This window comes from Podarcis filfolensis (genome assembly GCF_964270895.1).
Source record: "Podarcis filfolensis genome assembly, chromosome: 14".
NCBI classification, from domain to species: Eukaryota; Metazoa; Chordata; class Lepidosauria; order Squamata; family Lacertidae; genus Podarcis; species Podarcis filfolensis.
The window spans coordinates 42,091,980-42,108,928 of record NC_139616.1 but is presented as its reverse complement, the minus strand read 5'-3'; the positions used below and the strand labels follow the sequence as shown (position 1 = coordinate 42,108,928).

General features: G+C 43.7%; 1 protein-coding gene across 1 annotated transcript; it reads right to left on the bottom strand.

The window, feature by feature from the left end:
• Positions 1 to 7,184: 7,184 nt before the first annotated feature.
• On the bottom strand, positions 7,185 to 15,669 carry OCM2 (oncomodulin 2). The gene is made up of 5 exons (XM_083585447.1): positions 15,496 to 15,669; positions 14,703 to 14,771; positions 11,688 to 11,820; positions 8,525 to 8,634; positions 7,185 to 7,705 (listed from the first exon to the last, which is right to left on the bottom strand). The coding sequence occupies exons 2-5, from the start codon at positions 14,761 to 14,763 to the stop codon at positions 7,677 to 7,679; spliced, it is 333 nt and encodes a 110-aa protein (XP_083441573.1). The 5' UTR covers positions 14,764 to 14,771; positions 15,496 to 15,669; the 3' UTR covers positions 7,185 to 7,676.
• Positions 15,670 to 16,949: the final 1,280 nt, after the last annotated feature.

Here is a 16,949-nt window from a genome sequence, read left to right as displayed (position 1 = left end):
AAAGTGAAAAGCAGGTAGCTTGGTCTTTAAATGTCAACTGAATCAAAACTCTCCACCATCCCTAACCCCAGCTCATTTTTTAACAGGTAAAAAGCTACTTGCATTCAGCAACATACTAGTGAATAGAGCATGTGGGAAAGGCAGGGAAACCGTTTTGCAGTAGGCAGGTTGGAGCTGTGAGTTGATTGTCAAGGATCGGCTGCCTGCAGTAAGAGCCTTTCCTTGTGATCAAAGACGCCATAAATTCCCAGTGCTCTCTTGTTCGTTCAGAGGAAACTAAAGCCTTGGGTAGCTTGGACCCAAGAAACTCTCATTGGTTGGAAAGGGGGCACACGCAGTGGTAGAAAACATCAAAGAAAGAGCGTAGTTTTGTAAATAGCATATCAATTCCAGCAGTTTGTGTCCTTGATTGGCTTACAGCTTCAAAGCAATTCAGTTCTCTGCTGCCGTCGCTACCGTTCGATATACTCTATGATGATCATTAAACAGATTGTTGAGTGTCGTCAATGACCCAGTAACACTATCTTGTGACCGTGATGCTACATGCAATTGTCCAAGATGTTTCTGGTTGCTGTCAGCAGCATAATCAGGGAGGGCGATCTTTCGATTGCTGAATTATTCAGGTTTTCTCTGTTATTTTAACAATAACTCTGCCCTAAAGGTTAAAGGATGATTAGAAAATGCATCTCGAGAATCGGTAAAAGCTATGGGCAAGAGAGGGTGTTGGCTGCGTATATTGTTACCGGCTCCTCTTCTAAGGTTCCAGCGCCTGTGATCATTGTCTTAAAATAATTATCAGTGCAGCAACTCAGAGCCCAGCGACTAGAAGAAGATAATGCTACAGCATTGTCAGAGCTGAACAAGTGCAGACCTGATGAGTCCCTTGCATCGCAAATGGATTGCTCATAGATTCAGGACAAACAAAACGAGTTATTTATTCATGGGATGTATGTTTAACTCATTTCCACAAGATGTGGTGATGGGAGGGAAGGTAGTTGGCTGCAAAAGAACGGGAGACAAATTCACAAAGAGCAGATTCGTCAATGGGCATCAGTCATTGAATCCGGAATCACATGCCAAAGAGAACTAAGAGGCAAGGATTGGCCATCCCCATCATGAGGTGCCCCAATTGTCATGTCTCAAGGGCATCTAGATTGGAGGATGAAATTCAAGAATAATTCCGAATCCAATTCGGTATTTACCATATTGCCCCGAATATAAGCCGCACTTTATTTTTCCAAATTCTGACCATGAAAAGTAAAAGTGCGGCTTAAGTTTGCGACCTTACAAAAAATGGGCTTTTACGAAATCACTGCTGAAGCAGGCACAAGCGGTAAAACGGAACAACAACAAAAGTTTTATTGCTGATTTGCGAGCTTGAGACTGTTGTGCAATTAACCCTTAGGATTTTCTTCTACCTTTGCCATTTGCGGGTGTGAAAGCCTGTGGAATTGTAGTAACTGAATTTGTGAATTTAGCAATTGTACGGTAACTTTTGTGGGCTTGCAAGATCAAAGGCTTAAATTGGCTCGGAGTTACAATTTTACCAACTGCAGCGGTTTTCAGCCTGTAACCCAATTTTAAGGGAGTGGCTTATATTTGGGTATTGTCTTTTTTTCTCCCCCCCACCCCAATTTTAAAGGTGCGGCTTATTTGCGGGTGTGGCTTATATTTGGGCCAATATCGTACTTTTATTATTTAGCAGTGATTCCTACCAGGTGCCGCTTGGGGTTCCTTCCGACTACACTTCTATGATTCTATTTCATTTATATCCCACCTTTTCCCCATGGTACTCAAGATGGCACCTGTGGGATTCCCAGGCAGTCTCCTACCCTGACACAGACAAGATCCAGGCTGTTTTAGCTTCAGTAAGTTCCTGTGCTTCCAGATCATATCCTAGTTCCTATGGGTCGGCGGTTCGAATCCATGCAACGGGGCTCCCGTTGCGCGGTCCCAGCTCCTGCCAACCTAGCAGTTCGAAAGCACGTCAAAGTGCAAGTAGATAAATAGGTACCACTCCGGCGGGAAGGTAAACGGCGTTTCCGTGCACTGCTCTGGTTCGCCAGAAGCAGCTTAGTCATGCTGGCCACATGACCCGGAAGCTGTACGCCGGCTCCCTCGGCCAATAAAGTGAGATGAGTGCCGCAACCCCAGAGTCGTCTGCAACTGGACCTAACGGTCAGGGGTCCCTTTACCTTTACCTAAGTTCCTGTGCTTCCAGATCATATCCTAGTTCCTATGTCCTCTATAAATATAGTGGCACTGTTCTAAACAAGCAAAGGCACTGTCCTTTTCGACATTAACTCTTTCGCAGGACTGTTACAGAAAGAAAAGGCTTCTAAGGACTTCCTGGATGCAGGGTTTTTTGTTTGTTTTTGTTTTTCATTTTTATCTACTGTTAACGATCAACGAAGCAGACACCGCACCTGTCTTACCATAAATTTTTTATCGTCTCTAATGTAATGGTAAGTGTCAAAAGTGTCTCAGATTTGTTGAGCTAGCGGGGGAGCCTCAGTGTCAAGCCATGAGACAGTTTGCCTGGAAATTAGATAGCAAGCTCAGAATTCAAGTGTTTTGGAGTTCTGTTGCTAACTCTTGTGGGATGCTAACCTTACCCAGTCACTGGACACCTCTCCTGCCATCTCTTGATAGTTGCTTCCAGTTGCCTGCCCTGCAGCCCTCCATTGCCTCCTGGTATTGTAATTTTGGGGTGATCACAACTCTGGTCAGGTTGGTGGTTCTTCTTCGGCACAGTGGTTGTCAATAGTTCATTAGTTGTTCCAGTACCGTCCCAGGTAAGGAGGAACCAATGGCCTGCCTTGGGGGTGCAGACATGTTTAGGACCTAGAAACCAATGCAGCCTCACTTTTCCTTTTTTCCTGCAGCCTCAAGTGGATCAGTGCAAAGGGCAACAGCAACACACAAACCAGCAGCAGCAACAACAATTTTATTATTTATATCCCACCCATCTGACTGGGTTTTCCCAGCCACTCTGGGCGGCTCCCAACAGAACACTAAAAACAGAACAAAACATCAAATATTAAAAACTTCCCTGAACAGGGCTGCCTTCAGATGTCTTTTAAAAGTCAGATAGTTGTTTACTTCCCTGACATCTGGTGGGAGGGCGTTCCACAGGGCAGGCGCCACCACTGAGAAGGCCTTCTGCTTGGTTCCCTGTAACCTCACTTCTCACCGTGAGGGAACCGCCAGAAGGCCCTTGGCGCTGGACCTCAGTGGTTTGAATCAAAGTCCACCTCGATGTGTTCATTTTGCTGCCATCTCGACTGTAAAATTTGCATAGACTACACTATTCCTCCTTTCGAATGGGTATTGCAGTGATTTTCACCTTTTTTTACTTACTTACTTCATAAAATTTATATGCCAGTTGAATGAAAAACAAACATACTTTTTAAAGTTTCTTTTGAACATACTCTAAGTTTCCCGTAATATCTATATTATAAGCATAGAGCAAGTGAGACTGACTTACTGAAATGTGTTTGATGCTACTAGCGAAGTTTTAAGCCAGGCATAGGCAAACTCGGCTCTCCAGATGTTTTGGGACTACAACTCCCATCATCCCTAGCTAACAGGACCAGTGGCCAGGGATGATGGGAATTGTAGTCTCAAAACATCTGGAGGGCCGAGTTTGCCTATGCCTGCTTTAAGCTCTTCAGATTTCTTCTGCCGGCAAAGGAAGGGCAAACATAATGTGCGCACAAGCCTCAAGCTGCTACTGAGTTTTCTCCTCCACTGAGGAAAATGCCACCATTTCTTCAGTGCTTGCCACCACTCTAGCGCATGCACACTTGAAAACACCCCCTTCCTCTTCCTCAGGCACACAGAAAAGCACCCCCTTTTCCACCAGTCTAATAACTAAGGTAGGAATACTTCCTGCATTTTGCTGGACCTTCGGAAGGTGAAAAAGCAGCAAATGCAAAACAGCATTAACTATTGGAGCAGAGTCAGGGATTATTCTTGAAAGTGCACTTGGGTTGCAGCTGGTGTCAGCAATTGGCACCATCAGGCCCTTGCCAAGGCCCACAAACCCGGCAAGGGGCCATCGATTGACCTCTGGAGCCTTTTGGCCCTGCTGATTTCCCCACCCCTTGCTGACATAGCAAGTGCTGTAATCTTCTCCCCAAAGGCACACCCCCTTCATTCTCTATCTCTCTCTCTCTAAATAAAATCACAGAGATGGGGGGCCGCCTTCTGAACATCTTGCCTTTGCCCCCCAAAAGCTGGAGCCAGTACTGATGAGGTTAAGAACCAGTTGACATGAATTACAATGGTACCTTGGGTTAAGAACTTAATTCATTCTGGAGGTCCGTTCTTAACCTGAAACTGTTCTTAACCTGAGGTACCACTTTAGCTAATGCGGCCTCCTGCTGCCGTGCGATTTCTGTTCTCATCCTGAGGTAAAGTTCTTAACCCGAGGTATTATTTCTGGGTGAGCAGAGTCTGTAACCTGAAGCGTCTGTAACCCGAAGTACCACTGTATAGTGGTTTGGCTTTTTGTTGTTGATACCTCTTAATTTCAACCTGTCAATACTCAATTACACATGTGGTGGCAGTGGATATATAACCTGGAAGAGCAAATTATAGATTACAGCAGAGGCAGACTAAGTTGTGGGGCTGCTAATATTGATCAGCTCTAAGCAACCGCCACTTGGTATGGTAGTTCTGGAGAGAAAGTAGCTTCTCTGTCAGTTCAGGGTTGGGATGTACCAACTTATCTCCCTGGGCCTTTTTGAACTTGTCCTCCTAGGGCAGAGTAATTGAGCAATATCCTGGATTCCTTGCATTGAGCTCTCTTTATTGTGGGCACTTGCCAGAGTTGAGTGATGCAATGAAGACAGCCTTGTGGAAATAATCCTGTCTTATCCTGGTATTCTGTACCAGGTACAAACATTTGGTTGTGAGCAAAACAAGAGTGCCATCAAGTGGTCGATTATTTCTAGGTAATTCTCTCTCAGTATAATTTTTTATTTCTGTGCTGAGCTACTACTACACATAATGAAATTAAGCCTATCTTGATTTTTGTTGCTTTTAAATGAACTTAAACAAATAAGCGACCGCACAAGCATGCTCCCTGTCCATCAGTCTTAACGTCACACAATTCTCTCATCCTCCTTGCAATTCGCGGATCTCGTTGCATCCCAAACTGCAAAGGTGCCAAAGCCAAAAAACCCTTATGGTCGTGTGCAGTTGAGCCATATACATCACCTGCGTATTCTGAAGTAGAGTAGATGCTTTGCATGTGGGAAGATCCCGGGTTCAGTTCTCCAGCCTGGGAAAGGCTTGAAACACACAACAGACAGGAGTCATTGTGGACCAGGGATGAAGAATCTCCATCCTTGCCACATGCACAAACACTGCCAGGGTCCTCCCCCCCCCCCTTTGAGGGGAGGTGGTTGGGAGCCACATAGCATTGGTTGGACGGGCCAAAGTATACAAACACACAGTTACACACACAAACACAGAGAGCCCAATAGCTATGGGAATGGCCTGGGGGGAATCCAGCAGGCCAGATTGAGACGACTGGTAGGTTGCATTTGGAGCATGAACTGGAAATCCCCCAACCCTGATACAGACTATATTGACCCTGGGAGACCTATGGTCTGTTTCAATATAAACGTCATTCCTTTGTTCCTTGGGTGGCTTCTCTGGCATCCTTAAGAATATTGCCACTTCAAAGTGTTATAGGAATTCTAAGGTCTCAAATATACCATAAATGTTGATAATTGCACACATACCTAAGTATATAAACCACATGTCTAAAACGGTACAGGAAAGCAATCCAAAAGCCATCTTGGCTCTCCTAAAGAATCTCAATATTTCCACTGCCTCCTTAATCCCCCTTGCCTGAGAACAGGTAGGCAGATAGCAGTCAGGGGAAGTTCCTGAAGGGATTCCTCTCCTATATCTATGAACCTCCTTTGTATTGATCATCAGTTTGCCCAGATGCTCTGCATTGAGGGGTGTCTGACCGGCATCCTGGTTGTCTTACCAAACGCTAATGTTTTGTGCAAACTGTGTCTGGAACTGTGTAAAACTTGCTAAATCCTCAGGAATATCACGCCTTGGCCAGCCTGAGCCACATTAACCCCACCTTATGTGTGATGTAATTTCTGACTGTAGAGGGCATGTCCTTCTTCTCCACGCCGAAATGCAAACCCTTAAAAAAAGACGTTTCTTCTTAGTTTTGGGTCTCTCTTGCCTCCTTGCAAGGAGGGGAGGGAACTCTTTTGCAACAGAAAAATAAAGATCTGCCTCCATCCGTTCATCTCTGGCTGATCCTGGACTTAGGGGAATCAGTCCCTTGGGGGGGTTGAGCAGCAAAAGCCAACCACCCCTATTTCTCTATATCAAAAGCAGTGGCGTAGCGTGGGTTGTCAGCACCCGGGGCAAGGCAAGTAATTTGTGCCCCCTAACCTGTGGATTTGCGCCCCCTAACACGTGGATTTGCGCCCCCTAACCCTAACCCCCAGATGTTGCGCCCGGTGCGGCCGGCCCCCCCTGCACCACCCACGCTACGCCACTGATCAAAAGGAATTGCTGGGGTGGTTTGTCAGGTCAGAGCAGCTTTGAGGACAGAATCCAAGCCGGTGGAACTGACCCTCAAATTTGTCCTAGCACTTCCATAGCTGACCATGCTGTGGGAGGTCTAAATATCCAGTTTACAACCATTATTATATGTCTCCCACCCCAGGGGCTCCTTTGTCAAAGAGAAGAAATGAGTTATCCGCACCTAGTTCCTTCTCTGCCATCATCCAGAAAGATCAACAAGTCTTCTGCCTTTGCCTTTTATCAACACTTAATTCCTGCCTTCCTTATATTGCTCTGTGACTCCATGCCAGAAGGAGGCCTTGTCTCTGGGTCCAGGAAAATGCAGTATATGTTTGCTGGTGTGTGTTATTGAGTGCTATTTCCATGCTGGGCTTGCCAGTTCCATTCTGGCTCCCTTCCCCACTCAGCATTCCATATCCACACCGTCAGCTAAAAACGAATGTTTCCAAAGCATAACAAAGCTAACATGTTGTGTTGCTGTTTTTTTTTTTTACATTCGCAATGTACAAAAGAAAGAAGGGAAACTTAACAACATAAGTTAAACAAGTAAAGAACGATTCCCTAATTTGTGAATGATGAAGTCTCTTTATATGTACAAATGAACAATTCCACCAGAGTTAACTACAGCAAGGCATTTAATGAAGCTGGTTGTGTTAAGGCAAGGACCAGTTTAAATATTCTCTTTAAACATTTTTGTTTAAACATAAACAAAAATCAACATGATTCTCCCATTGTCATTTCATATACCTTGATTGGAAGGAAGATTGATGTTGGTTAACTTTTGATCCAGAGATCTCTTTCAAATCTCACATTTATTGAGTGTTCCTACTAGCGCCTACTGCAAGTGAAACATAAAAGTTCGAAGTTCTACTCCTTAGATTCCAACTTTGTCTCTGTTTGATGCAGACCTCCTTTAACTACGAATTTGTGACACCAGACAATAAGAAAGATCAAACAGCGCATTGGGAGTTTAACAAAGTCCTCTAACAGTAAGAAACAATATATTGGCAACTGTCAATGCCATTTAACTGTATAAAATGTATAAATAAATAGTAGATTTGCAATAAGAAATAGTGTTTTACAATACAATAGCTTGGTCTTCCACTTGATCACTTGCTTGTAACCAGTGCTTGGAACTCTAGAAAAGCAAAAACAAAACCCAGATTTAATTATTTTGCTGTTGAGAAAACTAGACAGCTTTATTTTTCTTTTTCAGAATCCATACTGATTCTCTCTAATGATGTCACACACAGACTTCTGCCAGAGACTGAATTCAATGGTTGCATACACACCATACATTTTAAGCGCCCCTCAAAGAATCATGGGAACTGTAGTTTACCCCTCAGAGAGCTACAATTCCCCACACCCTTAGCAAACTACAGTTTCCTAAATTCGGGGGAGGGAGGGGTGTGTGCTTTAAATGTATGGTGCTATAAATACACCTCTCTACCATTAACTGCCAGGTTTTTTATTGTATGTATGTTTTACCACACTTTGCCAGTGTGAGCCACCCAACCCTTTCTCCCCACTGTGCTACCAATCTGTGTTCCCAGTCTGGACCCCTCCCCACATGCCATTTACACTGGGGAGGGAACTTCTATTTTGTTCAGTTTGAGCTCCCTTCTTCAAGGGAAACTCTAGATTGAGGGCCAGGAAGAGGGGAAGGTTAGAGGCCCCTGCTCCCCTCCTTTGCATCTTACCAAAGAAGTACATCATATTTACAAGGAACAAGAATCAAATTCTGGGCAATTTGCAAGATAGAATCATAGAACCTGAACTTTCTGTTTTTGGATTTTAGTTTGTCTCGGAAGAAAATTCCAGAAGCCCTGATCACTTTTAATTTGTTCATTGTCATAAACTCCCTATCCCTATTATATTAAAGATAACAGGACAAGCAAGGCATACATGTCAGATCCAGGTGAATTAATAGGTAAGCATTCCGCTAATTTATCCCCACCTTCCACTCCAATTTTGCCATCTCCATCGGTGTCACCTGCCGCCAGGAAAGCATTGGTCTCCTTGTCAGTCAACACTCTGGCGCCTGGTTTGAAATTCTGCATGAAATTTCTGTCAGAGAAGAATTGATTGATGAGTGATAGGTTAGCAAGCTACAGTGAGGCTACAGTGTGGTTTTATCAACATTCGCCATGAAGCATTCCTTTCTGCTGGGAAAAAAAGCCTATGCAAAGCCTCCCCTCTTGTCAAGAAAAGCCATAGGGCAGGAAGAAATATATTTGTAATTGTCATAATAATTTGTTAACCTCTGGCATTCCCGCACCTCCAATACCCCTTTCATATAAGTTACTGCTTGCGCCCCCCAAATTCTTTCACATGCCAAAAAGTCACCCACTATCCAATCGTCCCGCCAACCAAAACATTCTTATTATTCAAGCTTTCATAGGCCATTGAGATCTCTTCTGCATTCTGCCACTTGGGCTGTCAATCTAGGTGAAATGCAAAACAAATTCCACATGCCTGCTGTGCTTCAAAGTGCTGCATTTCCATTCCCCTGTATTCTCCGCAGCCCCTGCGCTTTAATTTGATGGGAGAGGTAGGTGAAGCTGATACTGTACTAAGGAATGCAAAAACAGCTACTGTTGGGTCGGCCTCTTTGTTCTGCTATGTTTCTTAACCTCTGAGCCCTGAATATGGTTCCGTAATTCGTATGGAATGTGGCAAAGGTACCACTGGGGACTTAAGTTACACCTGGGGTCTTATATTCGGAAAGCTCTGAAAGTGGCCAAAAAAAGAGAGAGGAAATGGCATTACCAGAAAAGAGGGCACTGATCAGCATAAAATTTGCATTTGCTTCTTTATATGTATAGGTGTAGCTTTAGGATAATTGTAATAAAAATGCAGTAGATCTCACCCTAGTGGGGAAGACATATCAGGAGCAGGTGTTTGTCTGCTCTGTCTGCTTTCCAGATGCTGCTAACTGTTGATGGACAACTTCAAGTCCCCTCCTGCTCTCCCTTAGGAGGGTTCGTTATCTTTAAACCAGACAGCCTTTCAACCAGAGGACTGTTCTCTAAGGCATGTGATGACCACCCTATGAAAAAACCCTAGTTCAAGTCTTAGCTTTGGTGCTGAATATCTGCAGGCAATGCATGAGCCTTTGCACCTTTGTCGTTAATTGTATGTATGTATATATGTATGAATGTATGTATGTATTTAACATGTATACCAGTTTATATTTCAAGAAATGACTAAGTGGTTAGAATATATATACATAAATTCTGCATTCAGTATGAGTGCAATACTTAATAATAACAGTTTTTACGGCGATGTTATTGTTGTTGTGTTCAGCTAAGCCCCACGTACAACAGACCCACTGAAATTAATGACTCTAAGCTAATCATGTCCATGAACTTCAATGGGTCTACTCTGAGTGGGCCTAGCACTGAATACCACCCATCACCATCTTCCATATTACAGTATAGGAATAATACAGTGCTGAAATAATGCATATGTAGCACTCTGATCACTAACGATGGAGTGTTTTCAAATGCTAAGGAAACAGTGCAGACAGAATCAAGCACTTCGAAGCATTCTTATTTTAGTGGGAAAGATGTAAACATATACCGTATTTTTCGCCCTATAGGATGCACCGGCCCATAGGACGCACCTAGATTTTTTTGGGGGGGGGGAAATAAAGGGGAAAAAATTTATTCCCCCCCCAGGCGCGGGGCTGGGGCGGGGGAAGCCCGAGCTTCCCCCAACGCCAGCCCCCAGAACGGGACCCAGAGCGTGCGTGCAGCTTTGGCATGGCTCTGGGAGCTTGCGAGGCTGGAGGAGGGAGAAGCCCTCCGCCAGCCTTCTAACCAAGTCGGGGGACAGCGGGAAAGGCGCGCTGCGCCTCCCGCTGTCCCCCGAGTTTGCGGGGCTGGCAACGGGGAGGAGCAGGCTTCTCCCCCCCGCCAGCCTTCTCACCAAGTCGGGGGACAGCGGGAAAGGCGCGCTGCGCCTCCCCGCTGTCCCCCGAGCTTGTGGGGCTGGCGGTGGGGCTCTCCAGGCTTCAGCGAAAGCCTGCATTCACCCCATAGGACGCACACACATTTCCCCTTCATTTTTGGAGGGGGAAAAGTGCGTCCTATAGGGCAAAAAATACGGTATTTACTATTTATTTAAAACATGCATATCCCAAACAGTGTATTTATGTGACTCGTACTTTTTCAACTGATATCAATTAAACTTAAAAGTACTTAACTTAGGCTGGATTGTGCCTAAAGTATTATTTGTGTGTGTGTGTGTGTGTGTGTGTGTGAGAGAGAGAGAGAGAGAGAGAGAGAGAGACTTGTCTGAACTATTTGCATACATCTCCACTTTGAGGAACATTTATGCTCAATGGGTTGGTTTCGGAGAACTGTGAATGAAAGGGCAATAGTCACCAATGCTACAGGGACACAGGTGGTGCTGTGGTCTAAACCACTGACCCTCTTGGGCTTGCTGATCGGATGTTTGGCAGTTCGAATCTGTGTGGTGAGGTGAGCTCCTATTGCTCTGTGCTAGCTCCTGCTGACCTAGCAGTTCGAAAGCATACCAGTGCAGGTAGATAAATAAGTAGGTACTGCTGCGGTGGGAAAGTAAACTGTGTTTCCATGCACTCTGACACTCATCACAGTGTCCTGTTGTGCCAGAAGCGGTTTAGTCATGCTGGCCACATGACCTGGAAAGCTGTCTGCAGACAAACACTGGCTCCCTCGGCCTGAAAGCAAGATGAGCACCGCAACCCCATAGTCACCTTTGACTGGACTTAACCGTCCAGGGGTCCTTTACCTTTACATTTACCTAGTCACCAGTGCTGTTCTGTATGTGCTTAAGAATTTGTGCTATGCTATTACTGGAAGGCTCTATAACTGTTCTTCTGTTTCTGATTGTGTAAAAGGTTGCACAAGTTGTTGAACCAGCAAATCAACTTCTTTGGATCTAGTTTCATTTTGGATCTAGCGTCAGGTATGAAATAGTTTGTCCATAAGTGGAGCGCACCTTTCATCATGAACATAAGATGCCTTCTGCACAAGGGGGCATATTTGGATCTGACCCAATGGCATGCAGGTTAACTACCGATTGTAAAACTGAAAATTGTCTCTGGGAAAGGCATTTCTTCCCCTTCTACTCACTGCAGTTCTTCTTTCTCAATGAATCCACTCTTGTCCTGGTCAAGGACTCCAAATACTTTCCCCAGTTCTTCCTTAGATTTTTTGCTTAGACCCGTTTTCTCAAAGAAGCTTTTGTAAGTGAAGGAATCGGGAGCTTTTGAAGCAGAAAAATGAAAAGAGATGGTGAAATATTGGAAGAAAAAGGAGGGGAGAAGTTAAAGGAAATAAATTTTCCCCCCTGACCATCGTACATGAATGAGGACAACTTGTCTCCCAAAAAATGTCATATTTAGCCTTCCATCCTACCATATGTTTTCAGGGAAGTTTGCCTTTGGGGTAGCAATTCTGCTCGAATTAATTATAGGACTCAATAAAGGGTCCAGACAAATCAAATTACCATGCCTCTCAAAAAGGCACAGTAAATAAGAGTTGCATTTTAAGTTGGATGTGCACTGATACAAAAATGCAAAGCAATTTGCTACTTGAAATTCACATAGTTTCAGCTGTGCACGTTGGGTTTCAGCAGCTGGGAATTATCAGTCTAAAAGGAGCCCTGAGACCCACAAGTTGGTCTTGTTTTCGAAACCAGGCTGGGTAGGTCTAAAACAGGACAATCATAGAACTTCCTTTAGGAATCAGGAAATGCCCATCATCATCTTCAGCTAATGGTTTGGCACCAACAAGCAGATCATGCCCCGCAATGGAGGCGGTTAAAAAATGTTCTGTTTGCATGCATAAATATATATATATATATATTTAAAGAAGATCAAAACAAATAGAAGTGAATGCCATGTTGCAAGTTGGAGATAAGGTGAGTCCCACCAGGTAGAAGAGCTGTCAGGCCAAGACTTTGGGGCAAAGGTCTGGGGTCCCACTATGCAAAATGAGCCAGAAAAGCCCCAAACACAGCCAGGCTGGTGCAGTAGCAGATGCTGTCATCTAACAAGTGCCCTCCCTCCCCATAAGGTCACTGAACCCGGAGTCTAAAATTACCTAACTGCACTATTGGCCCAGGGTCTGAAAAGTTTGACGACTCTGGCTCTAAATCATGCTAAGATTGCAGAGTTCAATTATAGCTTAGGGAATATTCTCTCTGAGAGGCTCGGCACTAGGGGCGAAGGTGAAATCTGATTCTATGGGCATTTAAAGCCAAATTTATCAAATCCACACTTTCCGAAGCGATATGTGAACCGAAACGCAGCTATCCTTTGAAATTCACACTTATTCGGATTTTGCAATGCAGTTATCCAACCAGTGTTAGCAAAAAAACGCATAAATTAGAAGGAAGTGTGCAAAACCCCCCCGAAGACATCAGTGGAAATAACATATAAAAATGCATTATATTAGGGGAAACGGCTTGCAAAAAATGTGTACGTTAGTCAAAGCTACATAGAAAAATGTGTTCGGTCAGAGAAATTTGCACATAAATGCTGATAAATTTTAATCAGGATTATTATTATTATTATTATTATTATTATTATTATTATTATTATTTTAAATATTCAGCTTGTTGCAAAATGTGGAGAACTAAATTTAAGGCAGGGTAAATGAGAAACAGAGAACTTAAACTGATAGATCTTTCCATCCCAACTCAACATGTTGGTCTTGCACATACACACTTTGCTGTGGTTTCCAAACTCTGTTGTCTGCAGTAGCCCTTGGCATTGGCCTGAAATGACACCATGTCCAGGCGATTTGTAGGGGGAGGAGGATGTCAAGATACACAGTTGTGGTTGCCGCTTAATGGGGTGGGGAAAACCCCTTGCGGGGTGGGGTGGGGAAGGAACTTGTGCTACTCCAGGGGCTAGAAATTGTTAGCGAATTTCTACCCCCTCCAACCCCGAGAATTTTGGTGAAATTTTTCCTGCAATTTCTCTGCAGGCAAACAAGGTTGGGACTTTCAAGAGGCCATTTGCTCCCAGCTCTGGAATTTCCTTTTGCTCACCCAACAGAAACCAAAAGAAAAAGAAGGCTGCTTTGCTGTTTTTTTTCTGCAAAACTTCCGAATCATTTTTGGGCGGCACCCACCATTCTCCCACAGCTATGCCCACAAATAACACATTGGGCCTTTGAAATCAGGGGTTTTTTTCCTATTAAGATTCCAGACAATAGCAGCAAAGAGGGTGGCTATACTGTAATACATCCGCTGGTTGTATTGCTCTTTGCACTCATATCCAAATATTGTTATTATTATTATTATTATTATTATTATTATTATTATTATTATTATTATTTTGCCCACTAAGCACAACAACAACCATTTTTTTTCTATCTGCAATTATTACAAATAGTGTTATCACAGTTGTCATTCAGGGTTAGCACAAATTTTAACCAATTACATATAAAATGAATGTTGGGGGAAGCAGAGGACATACCTCCTCTTTGTGGTAGTTAATATACACAAAGAAGGTGGACCGTGAATTTAATATAACAGATTTTAATCACATTGGATACAGCCCCATATTTCAAAAATATTATCCTCACCCAGGGCTAACCTAGTTTTGTATAAGCTTCTTTGCCTGTGTGATCTGCCATCTCCTGTAGTACAAGTACCTGACTGAAAAGCGAGGTGAAAATATTTGAAAAACAGGGTTTGTTTGTTTTTTGTTTAAATAGTCTACATCTCTATCTGTCTTAAGTCTGTCTTCTTTATGAGGTGCAGACAACTCACAGTTATTGGTCGTGACAAGCTCACTGCCAAAATTATTTTGGATAGAATTCGTTCAGTTCATAGACACACAATTTCTAATTTACAAAACGTTGTGGCTTGGCTGTGTTTCAATAGCTGGTTAAGTTATTTTGTCTGCTTTGAGGGGGGGAAATAACTTTTTGGGAAGGATTGATTGATTGATTGTTTGTTTTGCTTTGCATTTTTAGGAAAGTGTATTTTAGAAAAGTGTCTGTTTTTCCACTAGCGCTGCACAATCAAGTCCAGGAATGGAGAATGGAAGAGCAGGGAGAAAGTTACAGATTTCTTTAAAATATATTGTTTGCCTGAGGGTAGGGAAACCAAATACTTTTAAAGATAGAAATTACCTTGGCAGCTTTTCAGGGCAGCTTCAATGTCCGCATCAGACAGGATACCGGCGAAAGCCATTATCAAAGCTATAGGGGGAGGAGGGAGAAATAGTTAGCTGAGGTTAAAGACAGAAAGGAAAGTTATGAGTTAATAGGGACATGGGAGGCTGCCTTAAACTGAGTCAGACCATGGGCCTTTGTAGCTCAGCATTGTCTACTCTGGCTGGCAGCAGCCATCCAGGGTTTCAGAGAGAGATCCGAATAGCATTTTCAAGCAGAGGTAACTAGGTGCAGGAGGTCTCAAGAGTAGTCGGCTGTAGCTGCCAGAGCTCAAGTTGTTCTTCAGCCACCAGATGGGGCAGCGGCATGAGCTCTCCTTGTATCGCTAGGAAATAGCAGCAGCAGTAGCAGCAAAAGCAATGATTACAGTCCAAGGCAAAGGAGCTGCCATTCAAAACCAGCGAGCAGAGTTCCTTCGTCAAAAAAATAATTTTTTTTTCCAATCCTGTTGTCCACCCAGGTTGTGTTTTTTTTCCACCAGGATGGTCACAAAGATTAATTTGCTCTTCTCTGATCATTGTCCCCCCCCCCAGTTTGCACAAACGCCAAAAACAAGCAAAACAAAAAATCTGTGGTAATAAGAATAATAAGAATAAACCTCTCATTGCTTGACAGCTTCTTTGGTCTGAGAATCTTGATAAGTTTCCATGCAGGTGGCTATTTTTTTAATGGCTTGGTTGTTGCCAATGGCTGCAAAAATAATAAAAAATGGCAGGGAAAAAAAATCTCTAGGCTGAAAGGCTAAACTCACCTTGTGGATGTTTCCCAAAGCTGAGAGAAGAAAAGGGGGCAGAAAGATCTAAGATCTAAGGAGAGCTCTTCTCTTAGGGTATTTGCCTGGGCAGAGACCTTGTCTTATATAGGCTTTAGTTAAGACCCCCCAAGCCTTTTACAGAAGTCCTGGGACCACGTCATTGCTCAAATGCCCCAGGGGATAAGATACTGTAGCTGACAAGACCTGCTAGCTAATCAAATTGATATTTATATCCCAAAGGAATGTACATCGGGTCTTAGACAATATAGCAAGTTTTCAGAACCACACAAAGTCGCCCCCCAACTGCTGTCTCCTAATGACACCCAAGTAAAAATGATATTTATAAAATATAAAGTTGGAACATTCCCACCCACCCCCATTTAGAACTTTTATCTAGTTTTCTATTAAATGATAAGATCAGAAGACTTTGCAGGACAGTCTCTGTGCTTCCAGGAAGCAAAAACTCTGGGTTCAAAGAGCCTAGTTTGAGAGTAAATCTGTGCTGAGTGGGTCAGTCTCCAGAAATAAATCATGGGTTGCATGCAGTGCAATTCAAAGTGCTGGTTTTGGCTTATAAAGCCTTAAAAGGCTCAGGACTGCACGGCCTAAAGGACTGCCTCTCCCCATATGAACCTGCTGCCCATTAATTTCAGTGGTCTACTCTGAGGAGATCAGTTATGAATTCCCACTTACCCTGCCCCTTAATCATCAATCCTACACACCCCTGGGAATAAGTCCTGCAGTATATATATGAAAGAAAGATTAGCAGCCAACGAGGTACCACAGCAGTATCATACCTCAAGTCCCATTAAATTCAGTGGGGTTTACTTCTGAGTAAACATGCATAGGATTGCACGCCATACTTAAGTCTTCGCCTTTATTTATTTAAAAAATGACACACACCCCTATAATATTTTCAATTACAATGGTACCTCAGGTTACAGACGCTTCAGGTTACAGATGCTTCAGGTTACAGACTCCGCTAACCCAGAAATAGTACCTTGGGTTAAGAACTTTGCTTCAGGATGAGAACAGAAATTGTGCAGTAGCAGCGTGGCGGCAGCGGAAGGCCCCATTAGCTAAAGTGGTGCTTCAGGTTAAGAACAGTTAAGAACAGGTTAAGAACCTGAGAACGGACCTCCAGAACGAATTAAGTTCTTAACCCGAGGTACCACTGTACCTTAAAAACCAGGTTACTAACCAAACGGACCTGGGACCTGCGATCATCATCTGAGGCCCTTCATTGTGTGCCTCTTCCACGAGAGGTCCAGAGGGTGGCAACACGAGAACGGGCCTTTTCTGCATGGCTCCCCATTTGTGGAAAGCGCTCCCCAGAGAGGCTCACCTGGTGCCTTCATTACATATCATTAGGTGCCAGATGAAAGTGTATCTCTGTAACCAGGACTTGGGCTGATTAACATTCTATGGTCTTCAATGTATTTTATGTTCTC